This window comes from Syngnathoides biaculeatus, chromosome 3 (assembly GCF_019802595.1).
Source record: "Syngnathoides biaculeatus isolate LvHL_M chromosome 3, ASM1980259v1, whole genome shotgun sequence".
In the NCBI taxonomy this organism is placed as follows: Eukaryota; Metazoa; Chordata; class Actinopteri; order Syngnathiformes; family Syngnathidae; genus Syngnathoides; species Syngnathoides biaculeatus.
The window spans coordinates 38,391,955-38,417,332 of NC_084642.1; the positions used below are offsets into that span (position 1 = coordinate 38,391,955).

Sequence of the window (25,378 nt, forward strand, 5' to 3'; positions counted from 1 at the left end):
CTGGTTTGGGGCCGCCACAAAAAAGGACAATCTCCAACCACAAAGGACAATCAAAACGGCTGAACAGATTATGGCCACCACTCTACCTACTATTGAGGACTTACATGCAACGCAAACTAGGTCCAGAGCAGGCAGGATTCTTTTGGATCCTCCACATCCTGGCCACCAGCTCTTCCAGCTCCTTCCGTCGGGAAAGCGCTACACATCAATGAAAGTCAAAAGTAACAGGCACTCGAACAGCTTTTTCCCTCTGGCAATTAAGTCATTGAATTCTTGATCAGCGAACCTACTGTTTTTCTGCCTTGTCCCATATATATATATTTTTTTTTTTTAAATCTATTTTTTTTATATTTTGTAGACCACACGATGCATTACTTTAAACTACTCCCTTTGCACAATTGACATTAACACACTTACTTGTATAGATTTTACATTTTGCACGTCTTATAAGGTTTTGTTCTGTTTATAGGGACCTTAACCGTTAGTCCCTATAAACAGAAATGTTTGTTGTTGTTTGTTCTGGTTGCTATGTTGTTTCTTGTTCTGTATGTTGTACCAGGGCAGCACCAACTGCGGGAGAAAAAAATTCCTTGTGTGTTTTTACACACTTGGCCATTAAATCTAATTCTGATCAACATTTCCTGGTTTTGCTTCAAAAACAGCATTTTTTATGGCACCCTACAAATTCTCAGTCTGAGTAAGGTTTGGGGATTGGGATGGTCACTCCATGACATTACCTTTCTTGGTTTGGAACCAGGACTTTTCATGTTTACTAGTGTGTTTGGGGTCATTGTCTTGTTGAAACACGAATTTCAAGGTTATGTCCTCTTCAGCAAAAGGCAACATAACCTTTTCAAGTATTTTGACAGGTGGAAACCGATCCATGATCCCTGGTATGGGATAAATCGGCCCAACACTATACTAGGAGAAACATGCCCATATCATGATGCTTGCATCACCATGCTTCACTGTCTTCACTGTGTACTGTGGCTTGAATTCAGAGTTAGGGGGTCCCCTCACAAAATGTCTGCAGCCCCTGGACCCAAAAAGAACACTTTTACTCCCATCAATCCACAAAATGTTCCTACATTTCTCCTTAGGCCAGTTGATACGTTCTTTGGCAAATTGCAGCCTCTTCCGCACATGCCCTTTTTTAAACAGAGCAACTTTGCATGGATTCTTATAAATACATTAGCTTCACACAGGCATCTTCTCACTGTCACAATACTTACAGGTAACTCCAGAATGTCTTTGACCATCCTGGAGCAGATCATTGGCTGAGTCTTTACTTTTCTGGTTATTCTGTGATCCATTTTGATGGTTGTCTTCTGTTTTCTGCCATGTGTCTGGTTTTGCTCCCTATTTTAAGGCATTACAGATCATTTTAACAGAACAGCCTAAAATCTTTAATCTTTAAATCTTCAAGTTTTCCCCTTTCCAATCAAACATTTAATCAAAGTATGCTGTTCTTCTGAACAATGTGTTGAATGACCCTTTATCTCTGGCTTAAAAGAAGAAAGACATGTTCAATGGGTGCTGGCTTCATCCTTAAAAAGGGCCCCCACCTGTTTTTCACAAAATTGATGACCTCACTGACTGAATGCCACACTGCAATTTTCTGAATCGCTTTCAACAAATTATCCAATTGCACAGCGTTAAGAGTGTGTATACTGTATCATGAATGCTGGGGGTCTTGTTGGTTTTCCTACTCTACTCCACCTCCTGATATCCTGACATGTAGCGAAAAAAAAAACCCACACTGGATTAAGTTGGTCAGTCATGTTGGATTCCTATTATTTTGAACACTACTGTATGTAGTAATGTAGAGCCTCAATGAACACTGACTAGTTTGTTACCCACCACATTTGATTCTAAAGATATCATCCACAAGTCCTTCGTAAACCACTTGTGAGCACATAGGGGTGACCAAGTCCACATCTGTAATGACATTTGACAGAATTAGTGAGCAAAGTAGCCTTGACACACAATGATAAATTAACTCACAGCTCCTCACCCCTATCAAGTAAGAAAACATTTCCTATTTCAGAGTTCTGATTATTTTGCTCTTCCTCTTTTGCTTGCTCTTTCCAAGACTCGTACGCCATCTGATGCAAGACAAAGAACAAGAATGTCTGAGCTATCTCTTTTGATACAAAAAAAGAGGGTTAATTATATAGAACTCAAAAACTAAAATCCTCAAAGACTTGTGAAAGGAGATACTGTACCTTAGAACACCTTCCAATGCCATAAACCTTTGAAAATGGTCCGTAAATGGACTGAAGGAGATGAAGAGCACTGCCAGCTGTCCTTACCCAACGCAAGTCTCCAGCCTGGGTGAACATCATGTAGAAATGAGTTACTGAGGAAAAAAAATACACCTACAATTTCATGACAAACAACAACAATACAATGACACTTAAGATATCAAATCACAAAATGATTACAGTTGAGCTCACGAGTTTCTATACTATGTAAAGTACTGTATGTGTAACTAGTCAGGGGAGCGTGATTATTAATAATGTTAGTTCCCTTTGGCTTGTTTCATTAGGGGTCCCACACAGCATGTAATCCTTTTCCACGTGTAGGAATATTTGTGATCATAATTATCATACATTTGCTTCCAATAAAGAAATGCTTTGCTTGGCCCTAGATAACGTGGCAGCCTCCTCGCAGAAGATAGCAAGAACACAACATCTAATCATCAGAACTGTTAGAACTGCTGCCTGTTAAAAAAAATGATGACCACACATGTATTCAGCAATCTTCCACACATGCACACGCACATAACAAACACGTACACCTTGTTTCAAACTGTTTTGCTTGTCGTCTCCTTTTTGTAACATCCATGTAAATAAGGGCGTCTTAAAACTAAATAAACAGAGGTGCTGAGGAGAGGATAATCAGAAAGTGCAGTGGTGAATTGTACGAGACAGTTCCTCTCCTCTCTCCTCACGAGACTTGAACTGGTGTCTTTGCTTCCTTTTTTGTCCTGTTTAATGAATGTCTGATTGGTGAACCTGACATTTACTTGGTCCTTCGAGGCGGATCTCAAGATACCTGAGGTTTCCAGGGGCCGAGTCGACGTCCAGGCAAAGACCGTGGCCACGGCACTTGAGACCCTTTCCGGGACTGGGCCTCGACTTTCCGCCTGGAGGCTGAGGGTTGACGAGAAGCCGAAGGAAGTGAAGACATCTCTGGTGAATAGGAAACTCCCACACTCATGAGGAATGAGTGAATGCGCGTCTGGGTGACTGCGGCAGAACGAAAACCTCGATAATACTAGTCACTATCGAGTAGACTAATTAGTCTATAAAACTGCGAAAAGGGCAAGGTGTGTCCTGTACGTCAGCTCCGTGAAACGTGTGCATGTGTAAAAGTGTGAGTGGAGGTTCGCTACCTCATTTGAAAAGGAAATTGAGTGACAACTGTTTGAGGATGCAGAGGTAAGAATTCTCCGCCACTTGTGGTAGAAGCTTGAGAATTACCTCAAACGGAACGTAATTGTCACCCTGTTCAGGGGGAAGTCAGTATAGTCACCCTAGGTGAACCACTGACTCCAACGGGAAAAACAAATCGCAAAATAGTTGAGAAATAGCAAAATAGTTGAAACACAACATCTGAAAAAAAATAATAATAATGATGTGTAAGGATTAGAAGTTTGTAGAAAGCAATGGTTTGAGAAACCAGGGGTTGTGGGTTCGTATCCCACTGGGGCCTCCACTCCCTGAGAAGGGTTGCTTCAGGAAGGGCATCCGGCGTAAAAATTGTGCCAAACATAAGTATGCGTTCATCTGAGATGACACGCTGTGGCGACCCCGAAAGGAACAAGCCGAAAGAAACACACAAATGTCCTACTAAAACAAAACATCTAAATTTGTAGATAACACAATATGACTTTGCTGGCCATCTTAGCATACACACAAAAAATATATATAGTTAACCTGCAGGATAAATTAAGAAAAACACACACACACACACACACACAAAAACGACAAAAAAAACAACAAAAAAAAAAAGGCTGGACTCAAGATGATGTGAAAACGGCCATAAAAGGTATCACATCTCATAAAGTTGATGTAACATAATTCGTCCAGGGAACGGAAGACTTGAGAAAATCTTACCACTTAAATGGTGTGGAAGTACAACAAATATGGATGACAGCAAAGTACTTTCTTACAGCAGCAGGGAGTTCAAGGGTTAATATCGCGCACTACTGCTAGATTTTTTAAAAAAAAAAAAAAGCTATTTTTTTCTGCCATTGGAAGAGCAAAATAAAACAACAATGAACCATTTGAAGAATATAGAATTGGAATAAATGCATGTTTTAAAGCAAACAGTGGCATTCCTGAAGATCACACTCCAGGGAGTGTGTATCTAGGGCAATTAAAAAAAATGCTCTTCATGTGAATTCAAATAATCCTATAAAACAATAGATTGAAAAACATTAGGTTGACAAACCGACTGGCAGCCTGTAACAATACGTTAACCAAGCACTACACTCAGAAAGAGTGCTACAAAATAAGAAAAAGAAAATTTACACCTTTATGACAGAGAAAGGAAAAATTTATGGAGCTTTATGCGAAACATTTAATAATTGTGGCCGCAGATGAGGAAGAGAGCAGCCATCTCCCCATCAAAAAAGTCACAACTAATGGTCCCAAAAATGCAACTTTTTAATTTGTCCCATACGTTTTTTGGGAAGAGATGGCTTGCTGAAACTAGGACTGCGCTTAATTCCCTCTCTTACAGGAAAAATAGAAGTAAAAAAAAAAAAAAAAAAAAAAGGAATTACTGGGAGGACTGTTAAATATCTTACAAAATAGGAATCCAGGGCTCTATTATTACACCTTACATATTCCAAACAAACCTCCCACAAGAACAGATTTCTTGCTGCAAACAGCTCAAGACGTGATTGAACAACCACAAAATGACGTAGGAAGTGACTCATTGCATGTGACAATGTAGTATAAGATAAACTTATAACAGCCCACACCAGACAAAATCATGATCATCTGTACTCATATGGTATATGAGTATAAATTGGATGAACACGTGGCAACTGTGTTCTAATCCTTCATGTGTTGGTGGTGTACAACCAATAAAAACGTGAACAGAATCAACTAAATCCACTACAATGTCCCAAAATTGGGAGATCGGATTTAAAATGCTTTTGAGGCTATGCATGAATAACTCAGTCACTTCTTTAATGGCATTTCAAAACTGAAGAGCTGTGGACATTCTCCGGGCCGAAAAAGGTGGTGTTTGTGCTCTCTTCAGGAAGCAATGTTGCACCTTCAGCCTGAACAATATGGCTGCTGAGGGAAGTCTGACCAGGGCTATAGAAGGCCTTAGGGTCCTTAACGGTAAGATGAAGGAGTACTCTGGCGTTGACACTTCCATGTAGGACAATTGGATGAGTGTGTTAGGCAAACGCAAAGCACTCGTCTCATCTATTTTAAATTGTATTGCAGTTTTTGCGGTCATTTTGACCTTGTGTGGATGTTGCTGTATTCCCTGGCTGCGCTCTCACCTAAACAGAATAATTACTACAGCAATCTCACCCATGGAGAACAAAATGGCACAGATGTATCCATTGCTGGGAACAAATCATGTTACCGTTGATGGTGAGAGTATTCCAGCTTACTTGCATGATCGTTTCTTGATTCCAACTATTATGACAATGATGAATAAAGCAAATGTTTTTTTTCTGAGTGTAAATATATTTGTTATAAAAAAAAATTTATCCCACAGGTAAAAATCTAACTAAAGTGACTGATGTAAGGTGACGTGAGAATTTGAGCAAATATGTGATAAACAGAAGGGAAATGTTAAAATAAATGTATGTATAATATCCCATATTTACTCTTATAGTATTGCAAAGCATTTATTCAGCACTATAAATTTGTTTGGGTCATGTGGGGGAGCAGAATGCAAGACCATGAAAGCTGATGAAAACAGGAACTTTGTCCCTATCTTGTCATAATGGACTGCTGTTTGCATTGTTGTTGTGATGATTAGTTATCTCGTTGCTGCTGTGTGATTACCCGACCTTTGGAATGAGCAATGACTGTAAACAGCTGATGTAAACACCTTGATGAAATAAAAAGAGGGGGGTCAACATACTGTGCTTTCAGAACGGTAGGAGATTGTTAAATGAGCACATCTCCTGTAGAGTCTCCTTGCGAGTAAAAGAATCTAAATCGCTTGTCTTCCTTCCGTGTGCACGTGTATAAAAACATTCTGTTCCATAAACCTGACACTATGACTACACAAAAGCATTGGATACAGAGGAGAATCAGAATGCCATTTACTGTCATTATACCACTGTACAACAAGATAGGACAACTTCCTTATCCTTATCAGTGCATAGACAAAAGCAAGTTAAAATAATAAATAAAAAATGAGTAAAAACGACATAGATGTGTAAAACAGAATGCATACAATGCATTGCACAATGTTGAAATCAGTGTGCCTTCACATTAATAGGGTGGGTAGAGGAAAGATGAGAGTTCATGGTGGTGATGGCTCTTGGAAAAAAAAAAATGTTCCTTAATCTGTTGGTCCTTGCTTTTGTGGATCTGTATCACCTTCCAGATGGCAGGACCTCAAACTGTTGAAAACCGGGGTGTGTAGTGTTTTTAATGTTCCGAGCTTTGTTTACGGACCGAAAGGAGTAGATGTCTGGCACGGAGGGTAGAAAGCAGCCAACGATTTTTTGTGCCGCTTTAATTGTCCTCTGAAGCTTTGCTCTGGCTGGCCTTGTGCAGCTCCCGTGTCAAACGGAGACAAAGTATGTCAGCAGGCTCTCATCAAATGAGCAGTAAAAGGCCAGCCGCAACTTTGTATCCAGGTATTTTTTCCTGAGGAGTCTCAGGAAGTGGAGATGCTGTTGAACCTTCCACTGAGATGCTGTCTATCCAGGAATTACGTCAGGACTCCCGGGAATATGATATTACGGACTCTCTCGACACACTCGCCATGAATGAAAAGTCGAGCATCTTCAGTTCTGTTCCACCTGAAGTTCACAATGATCTCCTTTGTTTTTGTTTCAAGTGTCAGATTGTTGTCTGAGCACCAGCTGAGTTTCTAGAGCTCATCTCTGTAGGCTGGCTCGTCTCCCTTTGAGTCAGTGAATTTGAGGATGATGGTATAGTTGTAGACTGAACTGCAGTCCAAGGTGTAGAAACAGTACAGGAAGGTGCTAGGCATGCAGCCCTGTGGTGGGTTGGGTCACAGTGTCTGGGTGAAGGAAAGATGGGAGCCAAATCTCAGCGTCTGCGATCTGTTGGTCAAAAAGTCTTTGATCCAGGAACATGTGAGAGGAAGGAGGCCCAGGATGTCTAGTCATCAAAATGTCCGGTATGATTGTGTTGAAGGGACTATAAGCCTTAATTTGAGACATGGCGAGTTATAATCCCCAAAGAGCATCCTAGCATAGCTGTGCAGTTGTTCTAGGTGGGTTGATGTGTTTGGGCTGGAAGAAGTCCCTAAATTCACTAAGTGCAGATTCTAGCCAGGTTATTACAGTCTTTGTGGTGTGGCTGGATCTCCATCTGAGGAATAAAGGAATAAGCAGCAGGGGAGATGTGGTCTGACTTACCAATGTGGGGTAAAGATGTGGCTCTGTAGCCGTACTTGATGTTGGTTTACACGTGGTTTAAAGTGTTTTCACCCCTAGTTGGACATATGACAGGCTGGTGGAACTGCGGGAGTACAGTCTTGAGATTGGTGTTGTTAAAGTCCCCGGCTAAAACGTAAACACCTTAGGAGTGGGGCCACTGCTGTTCACTGATGATGTTCAGCAATAGAAAGAGTGCATCTTTAGTTAGAGATGAAAGTGGACTTTTGTGAAAATTCCTGAAAATACAAATTCGAGCACTAGGGGTCTGGGTGCATTACGCCCATCCCCGGCAAATTTTTGAAAAAATAGATGGCTGTGGTGCATTCTGGCGATATCTGTGAACAAAATTCTGACAAAAATTGAAAGTAAAATTTCCAAGTCCTCACCCCAAAAAAATTGGGCAGAAGTTCCCCAAGGGCCAAGCCCAGATTTTTTTGCCTCCCTATCACTGGATAGTACAAAATCACATTTGTCATTAAAATATGCTTAAAATATGCCATTTTATCTCAAGACAAATGAATTAAGTGAACTATTCAGTAAAAAGACATTAAAATTGTCCTTGGGGGGAACGCACAACGGGACTGCCGTAAAAATAGGAGGTCGGCCCACTAGAACACGCCTTTATCTGCATGCACTCCACGTATTGGCCACACCTGAATCAAGCGACGAGGTGGATGATAGTCTGTTTTTTGTTTTTTTTTTACGCAGTCACACTGTCTCGCGATCGACGCAAAGAGCACCTCTGCCTGGTGTAACTGAATTGATGATGTTGATGACTTTCAATGTAAATGCGCTCGCATTACGTGAAGCAATTCTGAACATGCGCTTTCGTACATGCTCCGTCCATGCTCAGTACGGTTAACTTGCATTTCCTGTTTCCGGGTGAATACCGGTTGTTTTTTGAAGCAGCCTTGTTTAGTTAACATTTATGAAATAAACACGTAAATTAAGGCCAAGACCACACAAAATAAGCGACGTCTTGAGAGAATGCGAGGGGAGGGGGGTTACTGTTACTAGTGTTAGTGCCTCAACATGGCTACGATCGTGAAAGCAAATCAACGAACTTAAACGCATGTTCGTCCAATGTTGTCAACTAATATCGAGATTAATTTTAGGCAATTTTTCCTCAATTTTCCGGAGGAATTTTCATGAAAATTAAAAAATCCGGAATTCCGGGAAAATCCGGAGGACTTTCATCACTGTTTAGTGTGAGCATCCCGTGGAATGGAAACAGCTGTGATGATGGCTGCAGTTAGCTCCCTCGAGATGTAAAAGGGACGCAATAACCACACTGTTGTTGCACCAGTCGTCATGCACGTACAGACAAAGCCCTCCACCTCTGCTTTTTCCGGAGTCCTCAATCCGATCCCAGCGGTGCAGGGTGCGGCCTGCTAGCTGCATGCTAGCATCGGGAACATCCGGGTGAAGCCAAGTCTCTGTTATCATGAGGATGCAGCAATCATGAAGCCATCAATTATCTGCAAGTTATAATTCCAGCTCGTCCATTCTGTTGGCGAATGATCTGTCGTTAGTAAGGGACAGGCTTGGTTCTTTAGTCTGAGCAGGAGGCCAGACCGATGGCCCCGCTTCTGCTTCCTCTCCCTCTTCCGCCTGGGCCGGTTTGGTGGCCTGACAACAATACACAGCGAGCCCAGCGGTCCGGCTACTTCATCTAGTTTCTAGATGAACTACCCAGCCAAACGTTTACGACAACATTCTAGATTCTAGAATGTTGCGTTTGTGGTGAAAGTCGCTTGAGACAGCTAATTTCTGTTGGGATTTAAGGCACTAAAGTTCCTGGCGGGTGTAGCAGTGTAATGGCGATGCATATGTAAGCAAAGTTCCCAACAAAACAAAGACAAGATACAAAGAAAGCACTGACAGAGAGAGCCACGAGCCGTCGTGTACGTGCGCGCCGCTATCTTACTCAAAATGTTTAGTTTTTACGTTTTTATTGACACCATACAGTGAAGACAATAAGTATTTGAACACCCTGCTACTCCGTGTTTCTCAGCGACAGCCCGGAAACCTGTCTGATCTAGAGAAGATCTGTGTGGAGGAGTGGGCCAAATTCCGTCCTGCAGTGTGTGCAAGCCTGGTGAACAGCTACAGAAAATGTTTAACCTCTGCAATTGCAAACAAAGGCTACTTTACCAAATATTAACATTGGTTTTCTCAGGTGTTCAAATACTTATTTGCAGCTGTATCACAAATAAATTGTTAAAAAAAAAAAAATCATACATTGTGATTTCTTGATTTTTCTTTTTAGATTATCTCTCTCACAGTGGACATGCACCTACGATGAAAATTTCAGATGCCTCCATGATTTCGAAGTGGGAGAATTTGCAATATAGCAGGGTGTTCAAACACTTATTTTCTTCACTGTAAAAATAAAAACAAATCCAATCAAGACAATGGATATTTTGCCTCAGGAATAGTGTTTAATACTTACCAGATAGTTGTCCCGAAAAAACTCTGGAAGTTCCAGACTGATGATGTCATCATCCAACGGAAGTAGATGGAAGGCCCATTCATCCATTGAAACGTCTACAAAAAAAAAAACAAAAAAACAATTGCAACACTTTTAATCACACTGATGAGCTGCAACGGATGCAAGAGTTCCAAGAAATATTACTTCCAAAGACACCCTTCTCTTCCAGCACTGTCTCACATGCATAAAACTGAAAGACAGACCAAAGGCAATATATTACTTTCAACTTCAAACCTAAATTAAAGTTTCCTTTGGTTCAAACAGAATATGAGATACCTTCTGAGGGGCAAATATAATTTTGTATCTTCTAAATTTCCCTGCTGCTTTGTCTGCATTTACCACACCTGAAGAGAGAAGGTATGCATCAGAAAATTGTCGGAAATTAGTTCCTTGAAACAACATTTTACATTCTTTTGCGCTTTCAGTCTCTTCATACTATAACATTTTCCATTGAGAAACATCCTAATTCCCATTTTTAAAAAACAGTGTACATTATAAAAATGAGAGACAGGAGGCCCCATAGCTCAGTGGTTGGAGCATTGATTTGGTAAACCAAGGGTCGTGAGTTTGTATCCCACTGGGGCCTCCACTCCCCAAGAGGGGTTGCATCAGGAAGCACGTCCGGCGTAAAAACTGTGCCAAACAATTATGAGCGTTCATCTCAGAGGTCACGCTGTGGCAAGCTCTAATGGGACAAGCCGAAAGAAACTTATTTTTACATTATAAAAAAGAGCAGCCACTAAATTTGCTATTTTTAGGCTGAGACAACTTAATTGTTGAAAAAGTTGTGAATTGTGAAAGATTAATTCAGTACACAGTGAAGAAAATAAGTATTTGAACATCTTGCTATATTGCAAGTTCTCCCACTTAGAAATAACAGAGGGATCTGAAATTTTCATCATAGATGCATGTCCGGTGTGAGAGAGATAATCAAAAAGAAAAATCCAGAAATCACAATGTATGATTTTTTAAGGATTTATTTGTGTGATACAGCTGGAAATAAGTATTTGAACACCTGTCTATGACCTACAATTCTTACCTTCAAGGACCTGTTAGTACGCCTTTAAAAGTCCACCTCCACTTCATGTATTATCCTGAATCAGATCCTCCTGTGTGAGGTCGTTAGCTGCATAAAGACACCTGTCCACCCCATACAATCAGTAGGACTCAAACTTAAATTCCATGATATCACCTCGTGGGGTCTCAATGATCCTAAGAAAGATGAGCAATCAGCCCAGGACAACACGACAGGACTTGGTCAATGACCTGAAAAGAGCTGGGACCACCGCTTTCAAGGTGACTGTTGGGAATACACTAAGACGTCATGGTTTGAAATCATGCATGGCATGGAAGGTTTCCCTGCGTAAACCAGCACATGTCAAGGCCCGTCTTAAGTTTGACAATGACCATTTTGATGATACAGAGGAGTCATGGGAGAAAGCTTTGTGGTCAGATGAGACCAAAATGGAACTTTTGGTCATAATTCCACAAACCGTGTTGGGAGGAAGACGAATGATGAGTGCCATCCCAAGAACACCATCCCTACTGTGAAGCATGCGGGTGGTAGCATCATGCTTTGGGGGTGTTTTTCTGCACATGGGACAGGACAACTGCACTGTATTAAGGAGAGGATGACTGTGGCCATGTATTGTGAGATTTTGGGGAATAACCTCTTTCTCTCAGTCAGAGCATTGAAGATGGGTTGTGGCTCGGTCTTTCAACACGACAATGACCCGAAGCACACAGCCAGGAAACCAAGGAGTGGCTCCGTAAGAAGCATATCAAGGTTCTGGCGTGGCCTAGCCAGTCTCCAGACCAACACCCAATTGAAAATCTTTGGAGGGAGCTGAAACTCCGTGTTTCTCAGCGACAGCCCAGATACCTGTCTGATCTAGAGAGGATCTGTGTGGAGGAGTGCAAAATCGCTCCTGCAGTGTGTGCAAACTTGATGAACAGCTACATGAAATGTTTAACCTCTGTAATTGCAAACAAACGCTACTGTACCAAATATTAACAATGGTTTCCTCAGGTGTTGATATATTTATTTGCATTGTGATTTTTGGATTTTTCTTTTTAGATTATCTCTCTCACAGTGGACATGCACCTACGATGAAAATTTCAGACCCCTCCATAATTTCCAAGTGGTAGAACTTGGAATATAGCAGGGTGTTCAATTAATTATTTTCTTCACTGTAAACAATTGAGAAAAATATGAGGACAAACTTACCACATATCCACGTCACGGTTCTTATTCTTGGTCGTATCAGAAAACAGAGCCTCAATAGAGTTAAGTCATATTGTCAGATGTTTACAATTGTTGAATTATGCTGAACAGTTGATTTGCGTGTGTGTATATGAAGAGTACTTACTGATCTGATGTGCTAATTATGGATTTATATTCTACTTTGTATAGTTTGTCAACATCATGTTGCTGGTGAAAGAACAGCGAGAGAATTCATGGTTTATATATAAATTATTAACTAAAGCGAATAATAAATTAAAGCAGTGGATAAGGTCACCTTCAGAATGGAAACGTTGGCGATCCGATCCAAAGGGCTCATCAAGTCTGCTTCAATAAAGAGGTCTTTCTTTCCTGGAAGCTATATAGGGAAAAATGGGGTAAAACAAGAATCAGCTTTATTGGCCAAGTATGTAAACAAAACACAAGGGATTTGTCTCCGGTAGGTGGAGCCATAAATACATGTGGAGTATGACAGCAGAGAGTCGATTGGCACAGAACCCCCTTTTTGTAAAAACTCAGTTGTACACAGGATGCGGAGTCTTCTAGCATTAAGAACAGTTAGAATGCCCATTAGTGCAATAGTCCAGTGAAATGATCATTGTGGAAAGGGTGTCAAGACTTTAAGGAATGAAATGATGTAATCCATAAAACGACGTTAAGAATAACACTGGTGCAAGTTACCCAGTATATAGTTGGAAATGTTTATGCACCCACAATCTCTTCAGCTACCCTGGTACAGTCTTCTCTCATTTGTCACGGTGTTTCTTCTCCCCCTGCAAATCCCGAAAACCATTGATGCAGTTTTAAAACGGCCATGTAAGATATGTCCCATATTTTCGGGACCACAGGGCGCATTTAAAAGTTTGATTTTCTCCAAAATGGACGGGCATGATGCATTGTGTGTGCACACCAAGTTCCATTAATTTTCTTAGCTGCCTATCCTCAAAAGGGTCACGGGAGTGCTGGAGCCTATCCCAGCTGTCAACTGATATGATGCACGGTGCACCCTGAACTGGTTGCCAGCCAATTGCAGGCCAAATTGAGACAAACAATCGCACTCACAATAACACCTACGGGCAATTTAGTGTCCAATTAATGCATGTTTTTTTGATGTTAGAGGAAACCAGAGTGCCAGAGAAAACCCACACAGGCTCAGGGAGAACATGCAAACTCCACACAGGGAGGGCTGAGATTGAACCCAGGGACCTCAGAACTGTGAGGCCAATGCTTTCCAGCTGCACCACCATGCCGTCACACCAAGTTCCAACCTCTGTAAATGTTTTTTGAGTCTTCTTCTTCTTTTCCTTTCGGCTTATCCCGTTAGGGATCGCCACAGTGTGTCATCTTTTTCCACCTAAGCATATCTCGGGGATCTTCTTTAACACCCATTGTCCTCATGTCCTCCCTCACAACATCCATCAACCTTTTCTTTGGTCTTCCTCCAGAAGAAGCTTAAATTCCCTCAGACACTGACAGTGTAGGCAGGTCATTAGTCAACATGTTCACATGGTGCTCCTCGTATGCTTTCGGCACTAAGGATGTACTGTAAATAGCATTTAAAGTGGATGCTTTGTGTCAATTATTTTTTCAGTTATTGTTTTATGATTTGCTAGTTATGCCAGTCTGTTTGCTTTGGTGTGACAATTTTAGTTTTGCTATGACACAGTGAGTGTGAACAACATATTGACAAATGAGATGGCCACACTGTCAAGTATCTGGGAGAATATAATCCTCTTATTCTTACAAATGTACAATTGCAAATGTTCCTGTCTGCCTTGTGAGTGCCACCATATGGTAGCTTTTATGCATGCTGACTCACATGCTAGCATGCATGCTAACAATGTTGTACTTCATTGGAGTCACAAATCATTTACACATTTTGGAACTTGGTTTGCACACAACGTGACCATTAGAAGGTTCCCCGTCTATTTAGAAGAAAATTTAAGACTTTTAAGTGCAACTTATGGTTGTGAAAACAAAGTACATTGTGGGGAAAAAAAATAATCAAACAGAGTATGCAGGCCATGAACGGGGAACCGCGAATGTGCAAAGGCAAACTGTGTACCATTTAAAATCACACATTTTACACGACCAGAAAAAGTGGAAAACTTACTGTGAGAAAAAACTGCAAATACCACAAAGTAAAACAGTCATGAAAGTACTGCTAGTGTCGCAACGAAATATGCACATTAATGTTACAGGGAGCAAATTTCTCTTGCACAACTGCATTTTCAATGGCCTGTTCAATCGTATTTTACTTGATGGGTGCGCATTGATTCATAGGGTTTTCATCACATTCAGCTTGATAAAGGCGTCCACTTGAGTAAAGCACATTTAAATATAGAACTGAATGCTTAAATGTGTTGAGACACCCCATCCAAAAATTAATTAACAGTAAACATCATTTTGGGGCCTTCAAGAGAAACCAACAATAAGCACAGCAAAGTAATTTTATTTACTGTATATTCTGCACTATAAGGCGCACCTAAGAGCCTTTAATTTTCTCAAAAGCAGAAAGTGAGCCTTATAATCTGGTGCGCCTTATATGTGGATCAATATTAAGACGCAACAGGTCTCGCAACTACGGTAAGCAGCCGCTGACTCCATTTTCCCCTGTAGAAGAAGTAGCGCGCGGTGCATTCTGGGATATAAGAATGTGTGAAGCATGCCGTTTCATTTCCATTTGTGTTTTTGTGTTAAAAAATGGCTCCGATTAAGAGACTCACTTACGACACAGCGTTTAAACTCATGGTGATTAGTCACACAGTAGAACACAGGAATAGAACAGCAGCGAGAGAATTAACAAATTAAGAGTGCAGAAGTGGAGAAAGCAACCCAGCCTCTACTGCAGCATCTCTTCTATGTGCCTTATATATGAAAAAAGTTTTAAAATAGACCATTCATTGAAGGTGCGCGTTATGGTACGGAAAATACGGTATGTAGTGCATTTCATACACAAGGTAACTCAATGTGCCTTATATGATAGGAAGGATTTGAATACAAAAGAGATAAAACATCTAAAACGGAAGAAAAACAAGAAAAATGATTAAATGTTTTTATCAAAAAAAATAAAAGTACAATTAAAAGCAGTGTACAGTACAAGAAATATTAAAATTGGAACTACTGAAAGAATGAGAAAAAAAAGTTTTCAACATGGATTTAAAAACATTCACACGAGACTGACGTCACCTGTGTTGGCAACCATTTGTGTGCGGCTCCACAATGTTTGCCTTGGACTCTGTGCTCCACTATTTGACCAGAGTCAGTCGATCTCAGAGCTCGACTGGGTTTGTATTTCAAAAGCATTTCTGTCATGTATTAAGGACCTAAACCATTTAGTCATTTATAGAACAGTAGCAGAACTTTAAAATTTATAACAATGACAATATAATCCTCCCGGGATATAAATGTATGCCGTACCTTTGTTTATTATTATTATTTATTCATATTTATCATTTGTTTATTATTATTTTATTCATATTATTATTTATTGATTTTCAAGTGTGTTACAGTAGTGTTCAAAATAATAGCAGTCCAATGAGACAAAACAGATTAATCCATGTTTTCATGTAATATTTTTTTGCTTTATGTCAAATAAATTACCAATAATAGGTGCAGTAGATTCTCAGAAAACCAACAAAGACCCAGAATTCATGATATACACACTCTTAAGGATTTGCAATTGGGCAGTTTGTTGAAAGGGGTGTCTTGAAAAAAAATAGCAGTCTGCTATTGACTTTACAAACTCAAAACGTTTTTGTTTCTAGGATTTACCAATCCTTTGAATCACGAAATATTTTGTTGTATGACCACAGTTTTTTATAACTGCTTCACATCTGTGTGGCTTGGAGTCAACCACAAACACAATCCAGCGCTCCCTTTGACCACTGTGAGCAACAGACGTATGCAATGTGGTCAGTGTCATCCATTGAAGTTACATGGCTCATTAAAAAGATTATGATTACAGCATTTAGATTCCCATCGGACCAATGAGAACAATTTTGTGTTTTTGTAAACTTACAATGAAAATGTCACCAAAAAAAAAAAAAAAAAGAAATACATTGCAAACCAAACCAACTATGAACTATAAATTTGAAAGGTCGCTTCCAACTTTTCATTTTTTTTTTAATCCACATTGATATCCTTGTCTGTTTTTCTTGGGGTAAAACTGAATTATTGCTTGCAGAATATCTTTAGCAATAGATGTTGAAAGCTGAATGATGCTCTCAAACAGTTTAAAGGTTAATGTTATGTTGCCTCCTATTATTAAAATACAGAATTTGCTTTCTGTGCACTGTGCTTTCCATCCTCGATCAGGCTGTGCCAACCTGGAATTTTAACATTATACACCATCTCATCCTGCTCTTTCTACACTGGCTTCAGAGCAGACCTTTCTCACTCGAAAGGAGAAAATCTCATCTAGTTTTACCACTTTTTCTTTTATTATTCACATACTCTCACATTGATGGCATCTTAAAGCAAGAGCATTTCTTTTTTTACTTTTGCCATTATTATCGAGAGGAAACGTAAGCAGCATGTCCAGCTCATTTTGATGGGTTGCGTAAGTACTGTAACATTTGTAATTATGAGTGTACCCTTTTAAGAGTGGAGGGGGTGAAAGGTAAACTAGGCAGTAGAGTGTGTGGCCGAGCAGCAGGTCGTTGTTAGAGAAAGTTCTGTGTGCTGCCGAAATGTTCATTAAAACATACGTGAATTGTGCCATTGGATGTTGCAACCAGTCACTCATTGAATCACATTGGAAAATGCCCCAAATTGAATAGCTGTATGTTATACTTTCAATTTGCGTTGGATTTTTTTTTTTTTTGCGCAACGCAGACTATCTGTGCGCAGAGACTACATCTGTGGTGCCCAATTGCGCACGTGCATAGCTTAGATGGAACATTGCTCTGTCTTTGAACATCCTGGAGCTGATCTTTGGATGCGCCTTTGCCATTTTGGTTATTCTGTGATTCGTTTTGATGATTGTCTTCCGTTTTCTGGCACATGTGTCTGGTTTAGCTCTCCATTTTAAGGCATTAAAGATCATTTTAGCTGAATGGTCTATAATTGAAGAGTTCCAGCCAAAAGCCGACAACTGCCAAACATATATTGAACTATGCATACTGGTACATAGGTTGCAGTGCTACCTATCCACTCTGCATATTTGTGAATTTGTGAAAGCCAACTCCAAAGCAAATATAATCTGAAAAAATAGCTTTAGCGTTAAAAATATCAACTGCCAATACCATTTTACTACAGACAGCGCCAACTCCATTCCAGCCAATCATACGCCAGGTCCAGTGATCGCATCATCGCAACAAGGGTGCGCCCTCGGTTGCTCGGGTCAAGTGACACAATCAGGCAAAATTAACCCCATTGTGTGTTATCCTGTTATCCTAAAAAAAAATAATGGAAACTTTTGATGAATTAGACCAGGGGTGCTCAATGCGTCGATTGGTTGATCACGTGACGGCGTGCCGAAAAAAAAAAAAAAAAGACAAAAAACGTTAGCCTATCATCCACCACATTGCTTGATTCAGGTGTGGCCAATACGTTGATCGCACGCACATAGAGGTGCGTTCTAGCAAGGTGGCTTTGGTAATAATTGTGAATATAATTGTCAGACATCCGCTTCCAATAAAGAAATGCTTTGCTCAGCTCTACATAACGTGGCAGCCACCTAGCAGGAGATTCCAAGAACAAAAACATCTAATCATCAGAACTGTTAGAACCAGGAGCAGCACCTGCTGCCTGTTAAAGAAATGATGAACACACATGTACTCAGCAATCTTCCACACACATGAACAAACAAGTACACTTTGTTTCCAACTATGTTTTGCTTGCCGTCTCCTTTTTGTAACATCCATGTAAATAAGGGCGTCTTAAAACGAAATAGAGGTGCTGAGGAGAGGATAATCAGAGAGAGCAGTGGCTAATTGTACGAGACAGTTCCTCTCCTCGCGAGCTGTCAAACTTGAACTGGTGTCTTTGCTTCCTTTTTGTCCAGTTTAATGAATGTCTAATTGGTAAACCTGACATTTAATTGGTCCTTCGAGCCGGATCTCAAAATACCTGAGGTTTCCGGGGGCTGAGTCGACGTCCAGGCAAAGACCGTGGCCATGGCACTTGACACTCTTTCCTGGACTGGGCCTCGACTTTGCGTCTGAAGGCTGAGCGATGATGAGAAGCCGAAGGAAGTGAAGACATCTCTGGTGAGTAAGAAACTCACACACTCTTGAGGAATGAGTGAATGCGCATCTGGGTAACTGCGGCAGAACCAAACCTCAAGAATACTAGTCCCTATCGAGTAGACAAATTAGTCTATAAAAATGAGAAAAGGGCAACGTGTCTCCTGTACGTACTTGAGTTCCGTAAAATGTGTGCATGTGTAGAATGTGGAGTGGAGGTTCGCTACCTCATCTGAACAGGAAACAGTTCGAGGATGCAGAGGTAAGAATTCTCCACCACTTGTGGTAGAAACTTGAGAATTACCTCAAACAGAAAGTAATTGTCACCCTGTTCTGGGGGAAGTCAGTATAGTCACCCTAGGTGAACCACTGACTCCAACAGGGGAAAAACAAATAGCAAAATAAGTGATACAGAACATTTGAAAAAAAAATGAATGTGTAAGGACTAGAAGTTTGTAGAAAGCCATTGTCCTACTAAAATAAAACATCTAAATTTGTGGATAACACAATATATGGCTTTTCTGGCCAGCTCAACACACACACACACACAAAATATATAGTTAACCTGCAGGATAAAATAAGAAACACACACATATCTCATAAAGTTAATGTAACATAATTCCTCCAGGGAACGGAAGAGTTGAGAAAATCTTACCACTTAAATGGTGTGGAAGTACAACAAATTTGGATGACAGCAAAGTACTTTCTGACAGCAGCAGAGAGTTCAAGGGTTTAGGGTTAGGGTTGAGAAAAATAAAGTTGATACCTTTCTGACAGAGGAAGGAGAAATTTATGGAGCTTTATGCGAAACATTTAATAATTGTGGCAGCCATCTCCCCATCAAAAATGTCACAAATAATGATCCCAAAATGCAACTTTTTAATTTGCCCCAAACGTTTGTTGGGAAGAGATGGCTTGCTGAAACTAGGACTGCGCTTAATTCCCTCTCTGACAGGAAATATAGAAGTTAAAAAAAAAAAAAAAAAAAGGAATTACTGGGAGGACAGTTAAATATCTTACAAAATAGGAACCCAGCCTTCTATTATTACACCTTAGATATTCCAAACAAACCTCCCACAAGAACAGGAGATTTCTTGCTGCAAACAGCTCGAGACATGATTGAACAACCAAAAAATGACATAAGAAGTGAGTCATTGCATGTGACTATGTAGTATAAGATATTGTAAACTTATAATAGCCCGCACGGGCCAAAATCGTTGATTACCTGAACTCAGAGGGTATATCAGTCGTAGTGTCAGGAACAAGACTGACTGACAAACTAAGTGCATTACACAAGGAATAGACACCACCACACACATCATTGCACAAACAAACTTAACAGGAGTGGAAGAGTTTGTGACAATTTGTATTGGTAGCACGGAATGCTCCTGATTGGACAGAGAAAGCACCAGATTTGGATTGGGATGACTTAACTGTACAGACAATACCTTATTGGACAGTGTTAAACAATCTGAGACCAGATGCTGCTGTATTCACAGTGGTCTCAAAATCTACACAGACAATACTGGAAAAATAGAGGAATGGTGACAACTACTGGGAAAACAGTGGCACAGGCAGAGCAACTACAAAATTTGCTCACAGCAGTTGAATTACCAAAAAAAATAGCCATGTGAATGTGCAGTCCACACATCAAATACAAAGTATCATTAGGAAATGGATTTACAGATAAAACAGCAAAAGAAGTTGTAGCCAAAACCTTTATGGTATTAGCTGACTATGCAACAATTGAAGATGTACGTTCAGATGATGTGTTAAACAAAATGCAACAACAAATCTTACCAGCAGAATTAAAAATGTGGAAAAATAAAGGTGCTACATTACAAAATTATGTCAGCATAGATACAAAACATAATCGACCAAAAAAAAAAAAAAAAAAAATCAAGTGGGTGGCAATCTTGAGCCATGGGAAGTCTCAGTTCTCAACAGGGGGGATGGTAGCCCTGGTACAAAGGCATTACATGATCCATGCATTTAACTTGTATGCAAAAAAAAAAAATTGTAGGGTTTGTTTGACCTGTGCTCGACATAATCCACAAGGGAATGTGCATCCAAAACGTGGTCAGTTTCCTCGGGCTACACATCCACCCATCCCTCCATCCATTTTCTCAGCCGCCTATCTTCACAAGATAGAGCCTATCCCAACTCTCAAATGGCAGGAGGCAGGAGACACCCTGAACTGGTTGCCAGCCAATTGCAGGGCACATGGAGACAAACAGCTGCACTCACAATCACACCTAGGGGCAATTTAGAGTGTCCAATTAATGTTGCATGTGTTTGGGATGTGGGAGGAAACTGGAGTGCCCTGAGAAAACCCACGTAGGCATGGGGAGAACATGCAAACTCCACACAGGGAGGGCTGGAATTGAACCCCGGTCCTCAGAGCTGTGAATCCAACGGTTTCCAGCTGATCCACCGTGCTGCCTTAACTTCATCTAGCAATATTTAATCCTTGTGACGATAAGCGGCTAAGAAAATGGATGGATGGATAGAATAATTTAATTGCACATCCACTACAGTAGTTAGCAGTGGCACTCTTATTGTCAGAGTGTGCACAGAGTATTAGCTGGAGTGTTTTTTTTTTTATTGCACTGAGCAGGGGACCTGAAGTACAGTAAACAAACCCAAAGGAGATAAAAGACAATTTTTTTTTAACAGGAATGTAAAGAAAGGAGAGAGACTAAGACAATAAGACAAAAGAAGACGTTGACAACGGACAGCCAAAATAGATTCATGCAACACTTAAAGACATAACACCCCAGTAATGCTGATAAGTTGATGGATTTTTTTCAGTGAAAACGTGCCGAATACTGCCGACAATCATCTTTGTTTGTGAAAGCTACTTAAACTCCAAAATTCACATGTATAATAAACCCTACAATCTGAAGTAATATGATTATTACATATATTTTGGACATTAATTGCAAAAAATTGAAAATCAAGAATATTTTTGAAATCCACGCATTATCTGGATATGTGCCAGCCTTCACACACTTACTCTGAAGAAACATCATTGACCCTGCCCTGTGACATCACCTTTGCTTAGCATTACAGACCATTTATTCTAGCTAGGCCAAGATGCAGACGTGTTGTGCACCAAACGGAAACAAAACTGAGAAAACACACTCAAATTTGTCGTTCTTTAACCTCCCGTGGGGTCAACCTGACAGGCTTGTCCGCAAGGCACGGCTTGGCCGGCGGTTCGTCTGCCCATCTACTATGAGACATGGAAGCTCTTTTCAAAGAAGAGAACATCTAACAATCCAGTGAAGTGTCCGGGGCAATATTACCCTATTGATTCAAGCCATATTTAGATGATATACGGATCACTTCTAAGTAACAATAGACCCCGAGACAGTATGCATAAGCCAGCCAGCTTAAACTGTGCTCATCCGCGAGGCACGACATGGCAGCCTTCGCCAGCGAGCCCGACGCGGCAGCCTTCCGACCCGCACATCGACAACGCAGATCTTTTGTTACGGTATGAGAGACAGATTACGTGGTCCCCCCCAAACTATTGTATTTTTTAGTAGTTGTATACACACCTACCTGTCATTTGGAATCTCAAAGTTCTCATCCTTTGCACCCGTGCAATACATTTTTCACGGCGAACCAGGTCTCTTGGAAACTTATGAAGGGTAAATCCATCTTCCCGAGTGTTCGAGCAATGTCCAGCAATGCAACGAGGCGGCATTTTGGCTAACACGGAGGAACAACGAGCTATCTTCCCGCAGGTAAAACTAATAGAAAATAACGAGTCCGCTTGAGCACGCTACTGCCTCCAATGTCACTTCTTGCTTGTTGTCGAAAACAAATCCCGAGAGGATTTTCATGGCGGGAGTTACAAAAAGCCATATACGTCAAAACCATAGCGGCTACCGCTACACAAGGCAGTTTTTGTGATTGAGTTGACAATTGAAAAGTCAGGTTGGAATCTATCAGAACACCAGTTATTTACTAACAGCAATTCTCTGTCACGAACGAGGCTCTAGGGCGGACCCAAATGCACGACTCCAGAGGCAAGCAGATAGTGTAGAGAAAGCCTTTATTCGGTCTGTCGTCAATGATCAGCGAGTCAGTCAGGAAAAGCAGCGGTATCAGAAGAGGCAGGCTTATTAGGATGGACAGGGAACAGGCGGGGGTCGGTACACGGTAGGTCAGGTATACGGGAGTGTGGGAACGAGGCATGAGAATCAACAATCTGGCGGAGGACTAGTTGTCCCCCGTGTCCTAGAAGTACCAGGTGTAATCAGCCAAAACAGAGTGCAGGTGTGTACCGACTAATTGGCTGGACACGCCCAGCCTGGGCAGGATGCCAGGAGCATGATATTCTCTACCGGTCTGTGGATCAATTGGTACCGGGCCGCCGAAGAAAATAATTAGTTCTGTTGTACAGGTATTCATTATCCAAGTCTGAACAATGTTTTATTTTGATAAAGATTTTCTTGGTCTCTTGGCTACATCTCGGTCATTTGACGGCCAAAATGTACCCTCACAAGCCAGCAAAGAAAAGGTTGATGGATGTTGTGATGGAGGACATGAGGACTGTGGGTGTTAGAGAGGAAGATGCACGAGATGGGCTCAGATGGAAAAAGATGACACGCTGTGGCGACCCCTAACAGGAAAAGCTGAAAGGAAAAGAAGAAGCTAGGCAAAATGGGTACAAAACAGACGTCTTTGGCAACTTTCTTCTTGAAGTGAAAAAGCCCCAGGGAAGAGACAGTAGTAAGAGCCTACAACTTCCAAGACAGGCTTCATACTCAGTCTGACCAAAAAAATTTAAGGGCTTTTTAGGGGCATTCTTAGGGGGTGACACGAAAAATTTAGGGCCGACACGGAAAAAATTTAGGGCCATCGTGGGAAGTCAAGAGTAAGGAAAAATGACTCACCCAAAGGTGCCATCAACCGTTCTTGGTTCATCAAATGTTCCAGTACCTCAGTACCTGTGACATTAATCACCTGTCGCCCCTTGTGGTAGTTCTCATCGATATGACCATTGTCAACGTCTTCACATAACAGTATACAGAAAAACAGATTCCAACTACAATTGCAACTATATACACAAATGTCTTCTGTTTTAGCACCCCTACTCTAGCTCCTTGAGCCTACCCAGTGCCTCCTCTATTTGTTGCTGCAGAGGTGCCAAAGTGGCTCTCTTGTCCTTTGCTCTGCCTCTGAGTGCATTGGCCTCGATGATAAACCTCAGATTCCTCTTTTCTTCTGCCTTCTCAATAAGCGTAGATATCTCAGTCTCTATTCAGGCTTTTTTGGATTTGAGGCAGTAGAGATGAAAAGTGGGCAGCGATGCCAAATGTAGCCAGGTACGAAGTCTTCCTTTCCCCACAGTGGTAGTTTTTAGCAATGTCACTGTCTGGGAACATGACTGCAAACACTTTCGAATTATTTTCACAAGATTTGTAACTGTAATGGCTGCAGATCACTTTTAAAGTCCACACGATCTCTGCCTTTAACGAGTCTGTCTTCGTGTATTGAACTACGTTCATAAAGCCTGACTTCTGGCTGGACAACTGTAGGTGCGCATTAGGGATCGCAACCGGTTACAAAGAGTTTTCGTTTTTTTTTTTTTTTTTTTTTTTTTTTAAAACGAAACCGTAATCGGACTTTCGAAATCGGTTAAAATTTCCAATCATTTCTTTCGGTTCCGGTACTCCACATTGCGCTATTTTTTCAACATCATTTCCACTTTTTCAAAGTTTCGCTGCTTGAGTAAAGTTGGACTCAAAAGAACATTCATTTAAATCAAAGAAACATCAAACATGGCAACGAGGAAACGCTCCAAAGTATGGGAGTAAACTTGTTTTATTGGCAGACATTAAAACACTACTCGCATAACGGGGGGGACCTCTGAACTCGTCACTCCAGAAGAGCAACAACAAAAACAGTCCGTGCGGAACCCCGCACCCCAACTCGAAGTCTCGCGGGTGAATTATGTAAACACCACTATGGTACCGTTTTTTTGTTACAGCTGTTCGGTTAAAACCGGTTATGAAAGTAAGCGTTTTTTTGCGATCCCTAGTGCGCATGCACTGCTAGTACCACTGCCTGAAGTTGATGCTTCACTGTCTTGATATTTTAGAAACAGATTCATACCAACGGAAGATGAGAGTCGTCGCCAAATCAGCGTGTCTCCTGTTTTTCCGGTGCGACTCCGGCGCTTTGACGCCCATCTTTTCAAGCTGGTAACTCTGCTTGCACAGATGGCAGTAAAACATGTGCCGATCTTTTGGATCTCGACGAACCCATCCAAATATTCAACATTAATTATAGCCACAGGTTCAAACCTGTATGAAAGTATTCCTCCATCTTCCCGATCAACCGATAATGCTATTTCTTTATCAGATGAGGATAAATCCGAGAAATCAGTGCTGGGCAGAACGGTGTCCCATGTAATCAAGCGTATGGAATGGCTCAGTACACGTCACATACGCCCACGTACATCATGTGACTCGAGAAAATGGCAGCGCCGCCCCTAAAAATTCATAATTGTCGACAAATACCTTCTCAAAACACTATTAAATGAGAAAGGATTTAATATCACATTGTCAAAATAGGCTAAATATTACATGACCTATTGGATACACTGTTTCTCCTTTAAGGTGGTATTTGTAAAGAGTTTGAAAAAAGCCAGGTAAAGGCAAAAAAAAAATAAACATTAACATGTTAAAGCTATTCTGTGCTCCACTGACATTAACTGATATGTCCCAAAACAAGATTGGCAATAACGTAACTTAAAAGGCTGCACACCCGGTGTTATTTTACTTTGCCATTCATTTTGTAGAAAACGCTACCACTTTGTT

General features: G+C 40.9%; 1 protein-coding gene across 10 annotated transcripts in view; it reads right to left on the reverse strand.

Moving 5' to 3' along the window:
* vps33b (VPS33B late endosome and lysosome associated) overlaps positions 1-25,378 on the reverse strand; it is a 59,416-nt gene that overhangs the window by 33,517 nt on the left and 521 nt on the right. For 2 of the 10 annotated variants that reach the window (XR_009794378.1, XM_061815728.1), the window contains exons 1-10: positions 18,427-18,895; positions 12,632-12,712; positions 12,482-12,543; positions 12,340-12,389; positions 10,389-10,456; positions 10,257-10,302; positions 10,074-10,168; positions 2,226-2,330; positions 2,015-2,105; positions 1,861-1,938 (exon numbers count right to left, since the gene is read on the reverse strand). Coding sequence is in view for 8 of the 10 variants with exons in the window: in XM_061815728.1 (XP_061671712.1) it covers positions 1,861-1,938; positions 2,015-2,105; positions 2,226-2,330; positions 10,074-10,168; positions 10,257-10,302; positions 10,389-10,456; positions 12,340-12,389; positions 12,482-12,543; positions 12,632-12,712; positions 18,427-18,561 (811 nt within the window). In the remaining 2 variants the exon portion in view is untranslated. Of the gene's footprint in view, positions 1-1,860; positions 1,939-2,014; positions 2,106-2,225; positions 2,331-9,921; positions 10,004-10,073; positions 10,169-10,256; positions 10,303-10,388; positions 10,457-12,339; positions 12,544-12,631; positions 12,713-18,426; positions 18,902-25,378 lie in introns of those variants that run through there. The other 8 variants (XM_061815727.1, XM_061815729.1, XR_009794379.1 and 5 more) reach the window with 7 other exon arrangements.